Genomic DNA, 21243 nt, shown 5'->3' with positions numbered 1-21243 from the left:
TTTACAACTCAAAGCTGACCCAATCAAACTGGTTGTGCAGTGGAAAATAGTAAATGTCTCAGAGATTATTTAACGTCACAGTGATGCAGGTAGCTAAACAAACCCCTTATCTTTACACCAAAGCAAGGACAACTCTAACAATAGGTTGTCCTGTTGACCCAAGATTAAAATGTTCTGCTTGGAGACATGCAGGGCCAAATTTGAGGCTGATGTGATCAGACACAGCCCAAAGTGTGTCTAGGACTGAGTGAGAGAAAGAACATTTGTGGGGAATCTGTAAGCCACAAAGAGATACTAGAAATTTTACAGCTTCCTGGGTGAGAAATACATTGCTCAGTAGTTGCGTAAACTATAGTTTAAGAACTTAAGAAGTTAACTTAAGAACTTAAGAAGTCACCTATCTCCTATTCCCAAATTTTATCTTTGAAGTCTGCTTAAAAGAAGGGGGCATCTCCATAACACCTCACATGAATGTAAACTAAATTTTGATGCAGAAGAAGTTGAAGTTGTGGCTTAACACCTTGAAGACTCATCTAAGGAATCATGCAGACTCTGCTGTTACATGTGCCACAGGGCTGACTGTAAGACAGTGTGGGCTTTCAGATGAATCTGTAAGATACTATCAAAAACAAATAAATTTTTTTCTTTGTGTTACAGTTGTAAATCAGGTGAAATATTTGATTTTCTGTTATGATTAGAAATGGATCTGTCTGAAATGTGGTCCTGTAAAGATTTGGAAGATTAGTTTAAAGGCTCCTTCACCTGGTGGAATGCACATTTCCTGAAAAAACACCTATGCATCACATAAATTATATAATTCAGGATTTACCAGAACTGAAAAGACCACAGAAAATGTAATAAATGCCTACATGTTCCCTCTTATCTCTTGAAACTCTCCATAGTATTTCTTCCACATTTGCAATATTAGCTGTACTGAGGATGGGACATACTACATACTTGGATCCTAGAATTCTTTCTTTATTTGTGGCAAATGGAGTAAAGATATTAAGTGTGACCACTATACTTTATTCTTTTCCACTGGGTATGGAAGCCAGGAAAACCAAAAACTACGTAATGTTTTCAAAATCTGAAGGAGAGAAACTCACTTAGATCTGACCATTCGGTATAGTTATTTAACCCAGAATGATTAATCAAACTGAAGTGCTGAAATGTTTATTTGTTTGGCAAATGACAAGGTTTCTCGATGCAAGTGCTGCGTTCCTCTCAATGGCAAAAGCAGATCACTGGCAGAAATTCCTGTTACTGAGCAAAACAGATCAAAGGGGGGAAAGCAGCTAAACCTCCAGATGCCACCTGGGTCTAAACAGCCATAGCTATGGTATCTCACACTTAGTTCTGGATAATTAAAACTGTGCTTCAGCCAGCACAGTTAGTCTAACCAAACCATAGAGAACTTGGGATAGGGACAGAATGGGATTGTTTTCTGAGCTATAAAACTCTCTGCTGTGCATCTGAGAGCTGCTTAAAAGAAAGTAGGTGTCCTATCTTGCCTATGCAATAGCCAGCTTGGACAATTCAATCTGACACTGGAAAATGCCACATTTGGGGCTTCAGCTTGTTTCTACCAGTGTGTGAATGTCCCAGAGTACCTGGTCTCCTCCTTTTAGGTGTGACTAGGAGCCATTTACATCATCAGCATAAATACTCTTTAAACTCTTGTTCATGGTGAGAAAAGCCACTCTATGTGTCCTAGTACACATGGCACCTCAGCCACTCTGTTCCAGCCTGACTGCTTCAGCACCTACTAAGAGGCCAGTGTTGCTGCCTCTCCCTTGCTTGGGCAAGTAAGGGCAAGATTTTGCTTAGATGTTGGCATCATGTGCATCAGAGACGTGTTTCCTGAACTGCATTCCTCAGCAGAAGGGACTGATAAACTAGTTCAGCCAGAACAAGAAACAAACTCCCAAACTTGGCCAAAATTCACAATTCAGATAAAAGTTTGATCTTTCAGGTTCAGAAGAGAGGAGCAAACTGACCTCTCAGAAGAAGCCCTGTTGTTGCTGAAAAGCCAGAGAAACTATAAATGGTGGTATGCCCTACATACCCTTTGCTGGGAGGCAATCTGTTAACTGTAGAGTGCTGTGATCAGTTCAAAGAGAGCATCAGACAGGGAAAATCACCACACTGGGCTTCCCAAGCTTCAGTCAAAACAATGCAAGGCCCTAGTACTCCTCTCAAGGAATGCTCTCACAGGTTTATTATATTAATGAAGCACTGCAGGGGCCTGTGGTCCAGCTCCTATGGATTTTACCAGGTTTAAGATAATGATCCCGCTTACAGGTATCCTTCAGACAAATCACTCCTACTGCTGAAAAAGCAAAACTTCCTCTTTCTATTTTTGCCTCCAGCTGTCCTCAGAAGGACACAATCTTTCAAGATCCAACCCCAGATCTGTTATGGTCATGTGCCTGCATTGCAGACAAAGCCTGCTCGAGAAGAAACAGAGAAGGAGGCTCACAACTTGCACAAACAGAAATAGTTTTCCTGGCATCCAGCTCAGGAAGGTGAGTTGGGAGCCTGTGGTCCATGGTACAAAACTGGAGGCTCACCTGGCAATCCTCCCACATATGTCTTCACCGGTGATTGCAAAGAGCTCTCCAAGATAGATAGACTGTCCTCTAACTCAGAGATGCTTAGTTCACTCTCTCCTGCTATCCCATCTACCTTCAGGGATAAGTGATCTTTCTTGAGGATGATGTCCACAGAGTGTTCCTTCTTATCACAGAGATTTATTGCCAGTCGGGATACAACTATGTTCTCCAAGGCCACAGTGATAAACTGAACAGCAGGAGAAAGAAAGAAAAAGAGGCAGTGAGCAGAAATATAATAGCCACACTTATCCAGTACCAGGATGACCCCACTGTGGCCTTTATTACAAACATTTTGCAGAGCCACCAGAGAATTAGGCTTATTACTCTTGCTGACTGTGTTATGAACTCATTTGCAGATGAAAAACCAATGAACCAGTGGACTAATTATTGGTTGAAACCAGTGTCTTCTCAGAGAGAATTCTTAGGGGGTCTTGCAGAGGTTGTTACATTGCACTGGAACCAAGCCAACTGGAGCTGTCGGCTGACTATAAATGAAAAATTGGCTCATGGGTTTTAGTGAAATCATTCCTGGTTTACCCCTGTGAAATGCCAAAATCTAGCCCTTTATTATGAATACTATTAAATAGTAGCTTCAGCCGTCCATCATAACTGGCCTTTCACAGCACCCAGAGTGACACCTAAAGCCTTGGCTACTTTGGGACTGTTACTGATGAGCTCCAGAGAATGGAAATCTCTGGTTTATGGCACTAAACAGCTTCCATGCCAGAAGAAAATAGTAAAATATGCCTGCATTGAAGAGAGCGGTTCCATCTTTTACCTAAAGTACATTTGCAAAGAGCCCCCTAATAGTGTCTGACACGTAAACATAAGAGGCAGAACTTCGGTGTCAGGCAAGCACTGCTGTCTCAGACCATGTTCTGAACTGGTGGGGCAAATAAACAGGCAGGGAGCAAACCTGATAACTGTTTTTGAAAATGATTTTCAGTTCCTAGAGAACAGCAAGGAACCTTCTCTAGAAAAATGCTTACGTCTGTACCTGTTGTTTCAGTTTCTTTGTGGAGTGATAGTCGATCAGAGACAGTGACAAAGGGACAGATGCTTCTTCCGTAACCAGAGCAAATAGCACACCAGTATCTGTTGCTGGTTGAATTACAGCGTTTACTTCTATTTCCCAGTTCTTCTTGGTTTCATTTCCAGAAGAAGGTTGCACTGCAGAAAAAAAAATGCGCAGGACACACATAGGACTAACAGGCAAAATGGGTAGGCTGTGCAATTTCTCCCTAGAGAAGAGCACAGGCAGATGAGCCTATGGAGGGATTGCCACATTTCTTTTGTTAAAAAAAAAATCATTCCAAAGCATCTGGACATAAAATCAGAGAAGAAAATGGCATCAGTTTCCTCTTGTTACCTTTTGCCTTCTGCTGCTTTTCAGAATGTCAAAGGATAATGCTGAGCTTTTTTATCACAAAGAAATACTCAAATTCCTATGGCTGTCCGTGCAATACACTCAAAGAACTGCTGCAAGGTAGGGCACCCAATTTTTAATCGTTCTTGACTGCCCAAAGATCACTGAGGAATCTAAGTCCAAATCTGACATATGGGAAACATTTCTATGAAAGTCTGTATTAAACCGAAAAATTATGTAAGCATACTCATCACCTAACCAAATACTTCCTGATCACCAGCCTCCAGAAGTGTGGGATGTTTTATTTCACTTGTTGAATCGTGAATTAAACTTTCTGGTATCTTCTTACTGCCTCAGTGCCCTTGTAATTTAAAAGGTAGTGCTGGCTACAAAGAAAGATCTCAATCCTACTCCTGCAACCTCCCTTCATAGGAGTATTATCTTTGCTGGTTCACCACACCTTGAAATACAATAATTCATTCTTTATAAAGCTTACATTATGAAGGAAAAAAAAAATAGGGAATTATTGTTTGAAGAAAAAAAGAATGCGGGTACTGAGGCCTTATCTCTGCTGAGTGTTGTCATCTGCACTTCAGATGCTTGTCTTTACTTTGTCATTTTTGAATCCATGTGCTAAATAGTATGACAGACTGCTGATATTCCCTAATTTACAATGGCACAGCAGAAAAATCCACGTAACGATGAACAGATGGCTCCTGAAGAGGAGGACTTACACGCCAAGCTGAAACAGGTGGTCGGCATTTGTGTGGGTTGAAAAACACTGACAGTTGATCACATATACAAACAAATACAATAATCTAGAATAAAAAGGTGCCTTTCTGAGTGCCACATTAGTATGGACAAGTCGAGTTTGAAACTTGTTATTACTCTACCTATGCCAATTTCATTCAGCTTGTATCAGCTTAGTCCATTTGACCCAAGTGTAACTAATGCCACCCCATGATTAAAAGTGAACCCAACCTCAGACATTTTGTTACAGACAATATTGATTTTTCTGTCCATCATAAACTCAAAATACAGCACTATGGCTTACAGCACTCCCTATTGAGCAGAAACAGTGGTAAGGATTGGAAGCACCTAAGCTGCTGGCGGAGATGCTGCTCAGCCCCTCTGGGCTGAGGATGAGCTAGAACCAGTCTGGATGTGAAATATATTACTGGAGCTACACAGAGTGAACCTAATCCACGCTGGGTATATTCACACCAGTTCTAACCATCATACATAGGACTTCCTTTGCTATGAATCACAAGTTTAGTTATTCCTCTCCATCCACAGCTGCCAGTCAATGCATCAATGAACAGTGAATCTGGCATACATGTAAGTTTTACACTGTTTATAAACCAAGTATAGTTAATAGCAGGACAAGGGGTCAGAAATTAAAAAAAAAACCAAACTACTTACCGTAAGTAAGATTAAACACAGCAAAACCTCGGCCAGGATAGAAAGACCCTCGTCCTGCTACAGCAAAGCACTGCATCTTTTCATTCATCTTTATGGTCTCTTGGATAGAGGTGTCCTCCCCATTCAGCCAGTTCCATGCCCGCATGCAACCATCCAGCCGAGGGTTTATCTAGGAAGATAAAGCAGTATCTCATGCTTCAAACTGCTGTTCAGTGAAGAAGAACTGGGTGCAGAGAAATACTGAGTTATGTTATGATACTAAATAGGAGAAATAATTTTGACGCATTATGCACATGCAAACTAATTGGCAGCAATCTCAATCCTGCAACCCCAAGCAAATGAGTGTTCAGTATTCCCCAAGAAACTCCCCTAAGCTCAGTTTGTCTCCACAGGACAGAAGGACACTAGCTAGTGCAGGTGCTGATTTGGTTGTATTGATTCTGTAATCTCCCCTATGATGCAGATAATCAGTGCAACTTATTTCTAAAGATCTGTCACCAAAGCTCTGTAACTCCCATCATTCTGCACTGTGAATGCTGGAGGTTAACTGGAAGTTAAAAACCCCAATCCTTTGTGTCACTGCAAACAGCCTGCATGACACACAAGACAGACATTAGACCTGATCACAGTATGTTTTTAGGTTCTGGCTTAAGGAGGGGTGCCTGAGCCACAAGACAGGCACACCACTCTTCACGCGCCTTGTTCCTTCCAGCTTCTAGTTAGGCTATCCTGTATGAAATCTCAGTATTAAAACATGAGACAGTATGTAAAGCCTCTAAATCAGCACCATTGTTCCCACTTAACTGAAGGAGAGAGAGAATTAAGTGTCTGAGCCAGGATAAAAACCTGAGGAGTTTTTGGCTCTCAATCCTAGATTCAGACCACACCCTGACCTTACTGTTTCAGACAAGCAGTGGCCCCGAATGACTTCTTGTGAAGCACAGGAGCCTTCCTCAGCTACTACACTCCCAGTCACAAGCCACAAGCTTGTCACCTCATTTAGAAATAAAGAGATGCAAATTAGAGTTTCAAGGTGCTAACTCTGTGTGTGGCAGACATTCAAACCAGCCTGAGCAGCAGCTATTTCAGAAATGTAGCAATCATCTAATCTCACCCAGAGGAGTGCCTTAACTTTTATTCATATGCCCTACCTACTTTAATTAGGAGGACATAAATAAAAACAAGCAGCTGTTTTTCCTCAGATCTCACTAAACTGAATGAGCAAACAGAAGCAGCAAAATTGTCATACAATACACGTGAAGCACAAACTTTGGTCGCAACACAAAAAGTGCCCCGACGTTGTTTCCAGACTTAGTAGGCACAGTGGCACCCTCACAGAGAGACAGTGCCCACTGACCACATCCCCCAGGGCCACTCATGCTCTCCAAGTCCATATGACCACAGTGAATTTTGTCATGTGCTCCAGTTTTGCTGTGCCCTAACTGTACAGGCGGGATGCATCTCACCCAAACTTACCAATCAAAAAATCAGGAGTCTCACCTTTACTACTAGCTTACACTCCTGCTATAGTTAATGGAGAGAAAGCTGTATCCAGAAGGTGACAATTCCACCTGTTTCAGGGCAGGTTGAACTGCTCTCAGAAAAGACGAAATCAAGCCCTTCTGGCATACAAAGCAACATGAGGGATCGTGCTATACTTACAGGTAGAATAAGGTCCTTTGTTTTGAAAGGAATGCCTCCTACTGTCAAATTCAGCTGATACACTCCTTTGTATAGAGTAAACAGATCCCCTGAGACAGCTATTTTCATAACTGCATCCCTGTTGACCTTTAAAATTAAATTTCTTTCGAGTTCTTCAACAGAGATCTGAAAAAATAAAATTCCAAATTGAACAATTCAGTGTGAAAATAACTTAATATCTGCAGCCTCAACTACAGGACAGACCCCGCCAGTGAAATCCCCAAGACAGAAAAATATTTTCTGTCCCCAAGCCTCTTTGTCTACCTTTTAAATTACATTCGACCTTGACATGTAAATCTTTAGAAAGCAACCTGCAGTTACCCTAACAGTGAAGACAGTCCAGCTACTTCAAAACAGCTATAGAAAAACATGAATGGAATGATTATGTGACATATGCAGGTTGCTCTATGCAAAATGTAAATGCAATAACGAGTTATTAATGAGAATCTTCTTATTGCAACTGCATGTGAAAAGAAAAGCTGGAAAGACAGACAAGATGGCTTTCATTGGACCAGTGGAATATAATGCAGAAGGCCTTCCAGGCACAGTTTTTGAATACTGACCTCTGCAAAAAGAACAACAGATGATGTGATTTCTGAGATGGTAATAAAAACATGTAATAGGCAATAGCTTTTCTCTCAAAAAAGCCTCTGCAAGTTTTCCCTCCATGTCTCCAAAGAGCTACTTCTAGGAAGATTCTATTACCACTGAAATTTCAAACAAATTTTATAAGTTTAATTATGACCAGGCTGCACAGAGAAGCACAATAAAACATCCATCTCTGCAGAGGGAGAGGAGGAGGCAAAGCATATAGACAATGCACCAGGCTGCTGAACAGCAGCAGAGATTCTGCTGCCTTGGGACCTGGGTCCTGCTACCAACAGGGTGTTCTGTGGCTGTAGCAGAAGATAACCCAATCTTCTTGTAGAGAAGGAGAGAGGAGTGCACCTCTGCTATTTCATAACCTTCTTCCCACTCTGTGACAGATACTTCACCTACTCACTCTTCATCCATACAGCTCTGTTTCCTGGGACACCCAGATGCTGCCTCCACCCGTGAGCCACTGTATAAAACCAATTATCCATTTGTGAGGCTGTTTAGACTTGTTCTTCCCTCTCCCTGCTAGCAGGCCATGTCCTGAGCATCCTTCTCTTTGCATTTTGAGTAGCTGTCCCAAAATTGCTTTTATCAGCCATGCTGAGCTCTTGCTCTGTGGCTGTAACACAAAGGAGGACAGGGCTGAGCAGATTTATACCTGGACACTCCTTTTGGACCTCAGTCTTCAGTAATGAAGATCTAGTTAATTTGATAGTTGAAAAGATTATTCACAGATTTTTCTCCTCTCACCAACCTTTTTTCTTCTCTTGTGAATTCCAGCAGAGTCTGCTTTATACTGCTAGAATACTGCTTACACCTGGTGTGTTGCTCTGTGCCATATCTCACAGGATGTGAATTTATTTGTCTGAAGCTTGCTTGTTTAAAGTGGCACCTACACCTCCTAACTGCATTGCATGGAGACACACAAGCCAGTCTCAAACAGGTTTTTTGGGGGATTGGCAGGCTGTAAAGTCCGCTCGGTGGGAACATGTCCTGGCAGCCACCCAACTGGATGAGCTACACAGGCTATCCAGCTAAAAACTCACTCGGACACCTCTGCTCAGTGTCATGGTCACCACTGCCCTAATGCACCAGGGGATGGAGTGCCACAGGAACTGGCACAGACTGTCTCCCTGTACCTAGCACAGACACTGGGCAGTCACAGAGCGAATGGGAATGAGGAAATACTGTCTGCAGTAGTGCCCATACTGTTCTTCCTCTGTGAAGAAATCCTGCTACTTGCAGGGCCACCAAAATTTAGGGCCTTCTAAAATTTTATTATGTTGTGTAGCAAGTAATAACATAGAAATTAAAAAAAAAATTATTCTGAGTTCTTTGCTGCTTCTGGTCATTAGTACAAGTAAACCCAAATCAGTGAAAACTTCCATTGGAGGAGGGGTTAATCCCTGTAAAAACTCTTAATAAATTCCAGTTTGGGAAATAACATTCTGCCTACTTCACAATGCCCTCTAGCTGTTTAAGCTCGTGTTCCTTAAATTCAAAACTTAATTGCTGGTGCACCACCATCACCTACAAGCCAAAAGGGGAAGCATTTCAGTTATCCTGGGGGACATTCAGGTGTGCAGTTCTTAAAGCAAAGGGTTCCCCTATGGTTAGCCATAAGGGCAGTCAGCTTTGTGTTTTGGATTCACACTCTGGATAGCTCGTAGCACATAGCCAGCCTATCTGCTCTTTGCTGAAAAGCAAGTGGACAGCACTGAAAAGGGACAGAGCTACAGCCAGACACAGGGTTAAAGCCAAATATGAATCTGCTTGTGATTGCTCAACCCTCAGTCCTGACATTTAACAGTGTAGTTAAGTTATTATTTTTGCTAACCATACTGTGTCCTCAGAGTGCTACTAAACTGAACACTGAAAGGAAGACAAAATGATGACTGTTTTTGGAAATGCAAAACAAACAGAAGGCGAGTGTGTCCTCTACTATCATCAGTTCATACGTGCCACTTTATCCAGCTGGATTATGCACAAATAACTACATTAGAAGTCTTTTCTGAGGCTTGCTTGTTTGTGTTTTCAATGCTGGTTCAATGTTCATTTAAAAATAGCTTAGAAGGAATCAACATCAGAGAAAGTACCTAGGTAGAAATACTGGGCTGAAGTTTTGAAAATGCCATCATATTTCCATAAAAGTATGCAGCATTTGCTCAACAGACCAGAAGTCACACACTGCTGCTGCTTTTTCATATGTTTTGCTTTTAAATATCCATTGTTTTTCCATCTGCTGAAAGTTGCATAGTCAAATTACTATTTTCTTATAACCCCTATAAAGTTCTCCCAAGTATCCAAACTCCTCTGTTTAAGGTCTAACCAAAACTAAAGGCTTGATTTTGTGCAAACTGAAGCCCAGACTAAAGCTCCTAAATCGCATTTGAGTCTGGACTGTTACCTCTGAATGTTTTTGGGTTTGTGCTTTACAGAAGGTGAGCTTGAAAAGCACATAAAAGTCCACACTTAAAATGAAAAGTCCACACTTAAAATGAAAAGTGTGGCTACACGTTTTATAAAAAGAGACAGACAAAAAGGAATAACCCCTCCTTGACAGGATTTCCTAAATTAAAAACCATTCCAAGGAGAAAAGAGAGAGAGGATAAAATGAAGGAACATATTTATAGGTGTATCACTCAGCCATATAGATTAAATGGCATTTCGAGATGGGTGACACTGGATGTCAAGCAGAAGAAAACCAAGTACCTGTAGGGTGAAGGTTAGGAACAAGAAAACAGAGCAGAGCAAGGAGAAATCAACAGCACTCCAACAATGCAAGCAGGATCCCAAGACTCAGAGGCGAGTCAATCATGACGTCAAGAGACTAAAGGTTCCTTCCCCCTGCTGCTGTTCATCTGTGGGTAGATCCCTCTGCCTCTGGCCAGTATCAAGCAGTTTCACTTTTGGAGACAGTCGCCAGAACTATGGCCATTGACCTGCTCCAGGCAAGCATTCCTGTGCCAGCAGTGCATGTTGCTCTCTCCTCCACTCATGCCATGTTGTGTCTCTGGCAGCTGCCTGGCCCTGCTCAACCCATGTGCAAGGGCAGCACTGCTGGCTGCAAGGGCAACCCAACCTCTTCATCAGTGTGGGTCCTGTCCACCTGCACCACATGGCACCCACAGCTAGATCTGTACTGTCCCAAAAAGCCTTGGGGAAGGATTCTGAGGAGATTTATACAACCTCTCAGAAAATGTGCAAAGAGTGTGTTGCCTTAGCAACTCAGCCAGGCAAGTTCTTGGTTAATATGGTACCTTGGGATAAGAGCCCTGACACTGGTGGCTGGGAGGAGGCAAATAATTTTTGCCTAAACATAATACTTACTTTTATCATCCTGCCTTCTCTCCCTGAAGAAATACATTTCAGCTGTGTCCCCTCAAACTAACATTGGATAGTTTGTAATTATTTCATAATGAAGTCTGGCACTTAACAAGTATGTTATGCTCTGGTACTAAATTGATTAGCTTGGTAACTGCTGATTTTTGTGACTTCCAAGTCAGCCAGTGGCATCCACTCCGCTTTTCACATCTTCCGTCACCATCCTCTCTTTGCAGAAAATTACAATTGTCATATTTCAAAATAGCAGGACCATTAGAAATTTTACCATAAAATTCAGTAAGAACTGGCTTGAGGCTATTCCTACATGTAAAGATACAGCATGTCACACATTTTATCTACAACTTCACCGAACCTCTACAGCTCTTCATTTGGAATCTAAAATTGCTTCACTGACAGTAACGGAACTGTTGGAAACATTACCAAATGTCAGTAGTTGACAGTGATGGCATGCAAGGTCTTCTTTATTTATGCATCAGGAATAAAATTTTTCCTACCTTGCTTATTTCTTTAACGTATAATTTTTATATACTAAAAAATGTAAATCAGAAAATTATTCACGATTACCAGTATCTGCATTTGTCTCATGTGCGACTTAGCTGAGAACTTCCTGCCCACTCCCCAAGAGGCACACAAACTTAAAAGAACTAATTAAGTAAGAAAAAAATGAAAGGAGAGGAAAAGGCAGAAGTGAGAAAGCATATATAAATTGCTCATCTACTGTGGATCACATTACAGGATGTTTTTAATGATCATGTCACAAACAGTAACGATCATAATGCTTCCAAAATCACCAGGCAATGTTCTGCAAGAGCATCAAGAAGAACATGAATCCTTACAATCCTTACAAACTCATGACATTGCTGGGATTATGTTGTTAGTAAACAGAGTATTTTAGGGGTTACAGTGATTGGGCTGAGTTGACGGTTGGACTTGATGATCTTAAAAAGTCTTTTTCAACCTTGATGATTCTATGATTCTATAACAGACCCCAATATATTTACAAGGGAAATTGTCTATTTTGTATATAAACAAGCTTGAAGACTTTATAAAAAGGATACTGTAGCATAAGACACTTGTCAAGGCCTCAGACGATCTGAGCCCCTTGACTAAACAAACAAACAAATGAACAAAAGCAACTACACACACACCCCCATAGACCAAACACACTTGGAAACTTCCTTAAAAGAACAGACATAGTTCCTTCCCTCTTACTCCCTTCCAATCCTCACCCAGATGGCATCTTCTCAAGCTGACATAAAGTCAGCTTAGCACTGCTGTATTTCAAAGACACTGTTTGTGCAAAAGGTTGCTCTGGTTGTGCAAATTAATGATGCCGTCTGTATTACAATGGATATAAAGTATAATTCAATTTGTTAAGAAGAACATCCCATTCTCACCTTAGAATGTTTAACATACTCGTATGCATTGAACAGATAGATAGGTTGGAAAAGCATCTCAAGAATACACAAAGTCTATCTGCACTTGGCAGAACCCATCTTGAACAAGCCAAGAAGTGGTTAGACCTCAGCCATGGTCTGAACTCACCGTTTGCCACATGCCATGGTTGATAAGAGGTCCAGTGCTCGTCACACGCCCTATTCCATTGTATTTCAGCTGCAGCTCTAGCCGTCCTTTGCGCAATGCCAAGACTATCCATGTGCTGTCTTGATGGCCTCCAGCAAAGAAAAGGATACCTTCAGGATCAAAGGTTCTAAAGTCGAACTCAGCCACAAGTCTGACCACACAGGTGCCAAGAAATAAATTAGTTATGCAGAATTCAAAAACCACAGAGTACTTTCCATACAGATAGCATCAATTTTAGCAGCTACAAAGCTCTGTTAAAACATGCTAGTTTTTAATGCACTCCTGAAAGACTTAAGCTGTGAAGACAGGTTTTAAAATAGCATCAATAAAGAATACAATACTATACTTCAGTAATTATCCTAACAGCTCTGTGGTCACGGCTGGCTTTCTCAATTACTGGCTTGGATAATGTTTTGCCTTACAAGACTCCATAATCCAAGCAAATAATGGTGAATGTAGGACTAATTGTAATAGTAACAACTTAACACCCTTGCATGCATCAGTCAGAGCATTTGACTGTCATTCTAAATTGTCCTCACCTCGTCAGTTGTTTCCTTTTGAAGCGCAGCCTGATAACAGGAGTGCCGCTGAACATCCTCCCCAGGTACAAGGATTTAATACTTCTTCCAACAGCAAAAGGCACACACGGTATGATGTTCTATAATCAAAACACATTTTTTGAGTGCTTATTCTCCTCAGAGAGCAGAAAGAGAATCAAAGAGTATGTCTCCACTTCTTTTCTCATGTAGATGCTATACATATAAAGACAGAACTATTGACTTTCGTATTGATTGGTGGATGAAGAAAATCATCTGGACAATAAAACCAGGGACTCGATATAATTATAAATGTGTTTAGAGATTTGTTGGACACTTGTACTTCTTGCTGCCTTTTACAAATGTGCCAACTGAAATGTTGAAACTATCGGATGGTGCTATTTCTCAGAAATAGAATTTGTTTGGGTTTTTTCACACTATGAGATGTTGTACAAATTTGCAATGAGGGCAGGTTGTTTATCATTAATTAATACAATACATAGTGCACTGTAATGTTTATTCTCTCAAAATACAACTGTACAGAGAACATTTCCTCTTTTCTTTCCTCCCCCCCCACTATCTGCCCTGGAGGAATGCTTTCCTGTTGCATGATGAAATCATATTCATAAGGTACAGCATAAGGTTTTCTACCACATTTTGCCTGCAAAAAAAGATGTGCTAAGAACATGCTGTTGGTTGGTTACTACAGAGGCAGCCTGTGCCACTGAAGCCCATCCACCTCAAATGCCTGGAGGACAAAAGTGTCAAATGCAAGTGCTGGTCCATAACTTACGCCACAGGCTCTTAGACCTTTGCACCAACCTAGTGGACCTTACTCAGAAAAGCTTGTGCAGCCAACATAACTCATAGTCAAACAGAGGGCTGGCAGGGCTATCACTGGATCTGGGACAGGAGGAGCTGGAAAAGAGAGACTTTCAGGAGAAAATTTCTTTTCAGGAGACCTACTGTCCCCAGCTCATGCAACTTTGCCAATAGGATTCCCTCCTGCTGTTCACTTGGCTCAAATGACTTTAGTCCAGAGCTTCATCAGTTATTCTTAATTGCAATGTAAAGAAAAGGTCTGTTCTGCAGTTACAGCAATGAACACTGACATACCTCACACGTATTCATATCCTGGGAAAGTTTCACTCCCCCTCTGCCATCACAATGACAGGTATAACTCCCTGGTGAGTTGACACAGGTCTGTTCACAGAGCTTTTCTTCACATTCATCTATATCTACACAAAACCAGCAAAGAAGAGAGGAGAAAACAGTGAGTTTGTTTAAACATGAATCACTGGGGGGGGGAAGCATTATTAGTGCTGTTTCGTAGCACCTTCCCCTTGAGCATGTCCAAGTGCTCTGTGGCCAGTACTTACCCTATGCCACATCTTTACAGGAGAGAAGAGTGAGAATTAGCATCTGCACAAAGCTATTTTCACAGACAGATTCCAGCTGCCCAAATCAGTGGGAAGGCTGGAAGCTGCTGGAGCAGAGCCCTGGGCTTTAACTTCTAGACAAGACTTCCTCCCTTCAGTCCCCTTCTGCTATGCCTGTGCTGACTGGCTCCTGCTCCTTCAACTGAGGGACTGCAAAAAGCGCTGAGTTTCTCATTCATTTTTTTCTTTTTTTCTTTTTTTTTTTCCCTTTGGCTTCTTTTTATCTGCTTCACAAACAATTGCAGGAAAACAAATTCTGACAGTCCACAGGGATCTCTTCAGGCAGAGGTAAAGACTTAGAGCTCAGCAGGACTGGTTGGCGTGTGATTTGAGCCAGTATATTAACTTAGACAAAAGGCAGGGAACAATGCTAGTTTTGGAATACTTTCAAAGCTTACTCCATTGAGAAAGCTTGCAGGCAGTGTAGCCAGCAGAACTGTGCATGGTTCCAACACATATTAAGCTCATAGTTCAGAGTAATACCACAAGACAGGTTTTGAAAGAACAGCTACTGCTCTGTAACTTTTCTTGTCCAGAGACAGCAATATGCACAGATGCTTCTGAGCTTTCACCAGATCTTGCACTTGTTATGAATTCAAGAAATCTCAGTACTCTGGCTTGTACAGCTTGATTCAAGTCATCAAAGTTGACTGCAAACTCAGTGAACTCAAAGACTACTGCAAACTCTATGAACTCAAAGACCACTGCAAGCCTGATGAACTCAGACTGAAATCTGCAAACTCACTCCCAACTAGAGAGATGGAACAGAAGTCCAGTGTGTAAGCAAGATTTAAAAAAAAAAAAAAAAAAGAAAAATGCTTTTACTGAAGCCTGAAACAAAATTTCGGGGGGTTTACAGCTTTAAATTATGTAAAAAATGCTAATGTGATGTTATTTCATGAGCTTACCCTGACAAGTTTTTTTCACGTCATCATACTTGTAGCCTGGGTCACAAAGACATTCATACGAGCTTACTAAATTTTTACAATGAGCTTCTCCACAGATGTCTGCTGATGCTGCGCATTCATCTATGTCTGCAAAACAAGTAATTGAACAACATGGCTTGAGAGAAGTATAACCACTATTCATATACTGGAGTAGGCTTAGGGTCAAGAAATTTTTGGAAACTGAAAAACCAGTATCTTTTAAGATACCTTTAGGGGTAGCTAGCTATGAGAAGTGACTTCAGGCTTTCAAAACCAGTTGGTCTTTCTTTCTTAAAGCCATTAACCACTACTGGAAAAAAACAATACAAAGTGAGCAAGGAGAAAAACTGTAAAACAAACCAACTCCCAGAAAACCAAAAAGCCACACTCCCTTCACTCAGGGGGGCTGAAACTGCAGGTTAAAAAACCAACAGACAGGAACTGAGGAACAGCAGCATGAATGTTACCAAAACACTGAAGGGAGATGCAGCCTGCAGCACATTGCAGATTTCTGTTCTCTGTCCTCAGACAGGCAAGCAATAATTTTTCACACATTTAGTAAATTAAGATCTATACCTGCTGATCTATAGTGGCAAAGGGGAATTAAAGCAGCTCATTTTGTCACAGAGAACAAGTCATGTCTGAGAGATGTTCTGGGGTTTCACCATGAAGGCAGGATAAGAACTGGAGGTCCATAAAAACACACAAGTGTTTTCCTAAGATGTTAACTAATACCCAGCAAAATCCTGCTGTTGACAAAACATTTGCAGTATACTGAGAGTTTAATATTTATGTTTGCTTTCTAGTATGTGTTAAAACTACAATTACACATTACACTTGTTGATTTTCCCATGTATGAGTGAGCTGGCTGAGAGTCTACCTAGTACCCTATGTAGCCTAGTCTACAAATTAAGACAAAAGGTAACTTTTGTGTGCATGCACATGATAAAAGGAATAAACATGAAAGAAAGACAAAATGCAATGATAAATCTGAACTAGCAATAACCACACCTGACAGAACCTCAGCAACTGCAGGGTCACACACTGAAGCTAAAGAATGCTTTTATACTACTGCTCACAGTGCCCTAAGTGACAGTATCAGGGTATGAAACAAATAAACGTAAGTATGAAAACAAATGTATATGTGAGCACCCTCACCATTCACCTGTCCCTGCCAACTGGCACCAGAGGACAACTCAAAAGTGAAGTTGGCTCTTCTAAGTGGGTATTCCCATTAGAAAGGGATACTATGTAATCTATACAGTCATCTTTAGAGTGGAAGTGACATGGAAATAAAATCTTGCTCTTTGTCTTTTTGCTGGTAGCATTAATACACTCTTCAGATCAGGTATGCAGGTTGTTTAGAAATATGTTGTCACATCCATCTGTAAGAGGTATATACACAAACTTACCCATTTTTTATGAGATACATATAACTTTAAAAATCACTGTAATCATTAATGAGTCTTTGTCTCAGCATGTAGTTTTATTAACACTTCTGAAATCTCAGTTGCTTGAGTTTTGGTTATGTAAATTCATTTAAAAGTTTCAATCAGTTATTTCAGATCCTCACTTTCTGTTCCCACCTGCTATATCTGCCAACCTTCACTAGGGCCTTTCTACATGTATTAATATTCAGTCGCAGTGAATTTAGCCATCTGTATCTGTTTGAATTAGCTGCTGCACATATCCAAATTTAGAAAAATAAAATAAGAAACACACAAAAGAAAAACAAATGGCTCATATACTACAGCACTTGTGAGACTGGAAAGAATCATAACAATGCATTTGGCCAGCACTTCCTCCTCTCAATGTCAGGATATGAGGACTGATCGGCTAAACCAATTTAGCACAATCCAAGCCACAAATCCTCTGTGAATCACGCCTGTGTTAGGATATTGACAGCATCATGGTCCGACTGCTGACAAGCCCAGGCGTGTAGGCTGGCTGGAGCACCCAGCACAATGCCAGTGGAGCACAGCCAACAGGAGCTACCAGCAAGTTTCTGCTGGGCTAGGGAGCAGACCAGGACTGCTCAGGAAAACCCAGCTCTCCAAAATGCAGGCACAAGTCACCAAGCATCCCCTGAAGCAAGTGAGAGTCCCACCAAAACTTACCTTCACATATTTTGCTGTCTTTAAGAGTGTAACCACTGTTGCATGAGCAACGGTAGCTGCCTAGCTTGTTGAGACAGACCTGGCTACAGCCACCGTTCTGCGTTCTGCATTCATCAATATCTACATCAAAATAAAGTGTTAGTCAGCTTTTCATCTCTGTGAATAATCTGGAGGGTGAGAGTGGGATAGGCACTGGGAAGCAGAAAGATCAAACAAGAAACAGTATTACAACTGCAACGCAATGACTACAAAAAGCACAAAGATTTCATTCAAACACTTCAAGTACATTAGCTCACTTGTTTAATAAAACAAAAAAAAGAAAAGGCAATGTAACTGAGCATCTCCTTCACAGTTCTGAGAATGCCTATCTTTAGTAACTGTGGAGGTGAAGAAGTTCATTTGCAGAAGTAAACTAATTATAATGCATTTTATATCATAACTAAGTTTTAAAATCATACTATGACCAGTAAGTTCAGGATGAAAGTTTTAAATAAAACAAGAACACTATATCCTTACTACTACAGAACTCATAAAAACACAAAAAGTTTTAAGTTCTCAGCTACTGAGCACTGTATGCCTCACTGAAGTTGGCAGAAAAACCCGGTAAAATCCCAGAGCCTTGATTTCACCCTTGACCTGCCCTACCTGCTCATTATGTCCTGCTTATCTATGGGACTCTAGAGTCAGCTGATGAGTAGAACATCATATGTCATGGAATTTTATAGGAAAATAAGGGAATATGCTTCAGACTGATCATTGTCTGAGCTCTCAAAGCTGACTGGATACTGACTGGTCTGCTTTCTGAATTGCTTAAACGTACTCCTTGTGAGTGACCCTACAATCTCACCACAATATTTACGTGAGAAGGAAAGGTTTTGGATCTCTTGCTATCTTGGTTGCCACAATTCTGGACTGGCTGAATGTGACTTCTAGCCATTCCTTACCTGACAGGAAGCCTTGCAGGCAGAAGGGGAAAAAAAAGAAACCAGAAAATAGGAGGAGGGAAAATAATTTGTAGAGAAAGCCCTGTGGGTAGCTGGCACTCCTTGCACAAACGGATTCTGTCTGAATATTTTCTTTGGAGGTGATGGAAATATACCCTGGGATATGTGGGATTAAGCGGACGTGGAATAAGGTCCTACTAGCATGGAGGCTTTAACAGACTAATTTTATCAGTTTGTGTATCATCAGACTCAGACTCCAACTTGCTGACTGAAAGTCACTGTTCCCACAGCAGGGATGCTAGAGGGCAGGTGGGCCAGCTTCTCTGGCTCTGCAGTCTGTGATCTGTTACACCAGGGTTCACAGCAGCATCTGCTGCAGTTCTGCTTGAAAAGCCACTACAACTCTATTTCTGCTGCCCCTTTCAGAGGGGTGGGACAGAAAGTCAGAGCCTAACTTCTTAGATTACCTTGCCAAGACCAAGCTAAGCTCCATTAAAGTCATATAAAAATGCTGATGTGAAAAAATTACCTGAGTCAAAGAAGGGTAAAAACACAAGCAGTGTGTAATTCAGGTTCGGTTCTATGACTTTTGAATTGTGCAGCACAGTATCAATGACCATTTGAGAATACAGCAAAACCCAAAACATCTTTGTTACAAGTATAAAAGATAATGAAACCTGATTACCTTTTTCACATGTTTTCCCCTGCCAGCCACGCTTGCATTCACAATAGAAGTCCCCCTTGAGATCCTCACATTTGACAGTCCCCTCTTTGTGACAAGGATCAGGAGAACACTGGTTTGGCAAATCTGATTTACATAAGGAATAAAAAAGCCAAAACAGAACAGAACAATACATTGAAATCACTGACAAGAAGGAGTTTCACTCTCATTAGAAGTTGGGAAGCTTAAATAGTAATGGGGAATCACTCAGAAATACTTACAGCTGGCAAAACGGGAAGCTAATTCTTAATGCTCACATGCCAAACAAGGTGTGCCAGGAATTTTGCAGAGCATATGCAGTGGAATTCATTTCATTGCAAAACAGAGTGAGCTACCACTGCCCTTATCTGAAGGGCACATCCTGAAAGAAACAACTCAAAGTAGCTCATTTTTAAGAAAGTTAATTCTACTCTCCCTAGTTTTGGAGAAAATAAAAAGCAGTATCAACAAAGTACTCAAGAAGGGATGGGTACTCTTTTAAAGTACTTTTGGTAGTTCAACTGAGGATCTTACCAGAGCTGATAGATTTGCAGCTAGCAAATGTTTATATCTGAATTTTTTGTCAGAGCTTTTCTATTATGCAGAATGAGAATAAAAAAGGAATACCTGTGAGTTAACCGCAAAGGAATAGAAAACCACTAATCCAGTTTACAGAGAGCACAATGATCCTATGGGGATTTTTAAGCCAGGTTTCAATACCTGGCAATGAGTTTTCTCATTAGAAAGCAGCAAAAGAGTAGTCACCACTCTTTGGGGAGGATTGGAGGAAAAAATCTCAAACTATTATCTAACTACTCAACAAATGGAAATCACCCATCTAAATTCACCTGCCCACCTATCTGCAAAACACACAGGGACAGTGCTTCACAGAGGTAACTAAAGGAAGGATGAAAGAATACCCTTGTTCCCACAAGAAAAAAAGAGTTGGTAGCTATCATTTAGTAGCAACCTCTTTACAGTAGCGTTCTAGATCAGTGATCTTCAAAAACATAAATGTGTTAACTGTTTCCACAACTTTAACCAGAAGGAACAGTGCAGAAGCTCATTCTGCAGATTGCAAAGGTCACCTAGTTCAAGGGACTTTCTTTTTACACATCTCCCAGCAGTGGGGATTGCTCGGTGGGTACACAATAAGCGAGCAGCAGCAGCAGCAACTCGTTTCCATACACTGGTTCTGCTGAGACCAACATCCAGTTCAGACTCTTGATGATATTCTGAAACATGACCTGTGGACTGATGGGCATATAGGGTGGCAGGGGGGCTTTTAGGAGAGAAACTAGTCATAGATTAGCAGCCCCATTAGACTTCTCAAATTGAGAGAATTAAAGACTCAAATTAACTCCTACTTTTGTCAGGATTATACTGCCTCTACATGTCTCTTCTTAACTTCCTGTGTGTGACCCTGTAAGTCATCTTCATGACAGGCTGCTTTGAAAGAACTTTTAACATTTCTGTGAGGGCAGGCAGAAGCAGCTCCCTTTGATGTCACATGAACAGCATTTTTGTTTGCACTGACTGCCTCAGATTTGAATCTTAGTAATCATAGGATGGTTAAGGCTGGCAGGCATCTCTGGAGGTCACTTGTCCAATCTCCAGAGGGCCCTGCTCAAGGAGGGCCACCTACAGCCAGTTTCCCAGGACCACGTCCAGAAGGCTTTTGATTATCCCCAAGGATGGAGACTCCACAACCTCCCTGGGCAACTTGTGTCGGTTCTGGGTCACTCTCACAGTGAAAAAGTATTTCCTGATATTGAGGCAAAACCATCTGTGTTTCAGTTTGCTCAGCAGTCTTTTGCGCTTTTGGTTTGCCTTTTTAGACAGCCATTAGGAGTTATGCTATTTAGGCATAAAAATATGGCACGGGCATATGCTCAAATGTTGGACAGCATTTGTTTTATAGTTATCAAGAAAAAAATGGTCAGCTTCTTGGGCT

The 21243-nt window shown here is 41.2% G+C and overlaps 1 protein-coding gene across 2 annotated transcripts in view; it reads right to left on the bottom strand.

Annotated features, from left to right (window-relative positions):
• Positions 1-21243, bottom strand: part of GAS6 (growth arrest specific 6) — a 42426-nt gene that overhangs the window by 1424 nt on the left and 19759 nt on the right. Inside the window, exons 5-14 of one of the 2 annotated variants that reach the window (XM_064646423.1) lie at positions 19275-19397; positions 17646-17765; positions 15511-15636; positions 14280-14401; positions 13167-13285; positions 12589-12778; positions 7063-7227; positions 5401-5569; positions 3610-3782; positions 2571-2799 (exon numbers count right to left, since the gene is read on the bottom strand). In XM_064646423.1, the coding sequence (XP_064502493.1) occupies positions 2571-2799; positions 3610-3782; positions 5401-5569; positions 7063-7227; positions 12589-12778; positions 13167-13285; positions 14280-14401; positions 15511-15636; positions 17646-17765; positions 19275-19397 (1536 nt within the window). The remainder of the gene's footprint in view (positions 1-2570; positions 2800-3609; positions 3783-5400; positions 5570-7062; positions 7228-12588; positions 12779-13166; positions 13286-14279; positions 14402-15510; positions 15637-17645; positions 17766-19274; positions 19398-21243) is intronic. The other variant, XM_064646424.1, reaches the window with a different exon arrangement.

Source organism: Pseudopipra pipra, chromosome 2 (genome assembly GCF_036250125.1).
Source record: "Pseudopipra pipra isolate bDixPip1 chromosome 2, bDixPip1.hap1, whole genome shotgun sequence".
NCBI classification, from domain to species: Eukaryota; Metazoa; Chordata; class Aves; order Passeriformes; family Pipridae; genus Pseudopipra; species Pseudopipra pipra.
The sequence above is the reverse complement of the archived record's forward strand: the minus strand, read 5'-3'. Positions and strand labels throughout refer to the sequence as shown.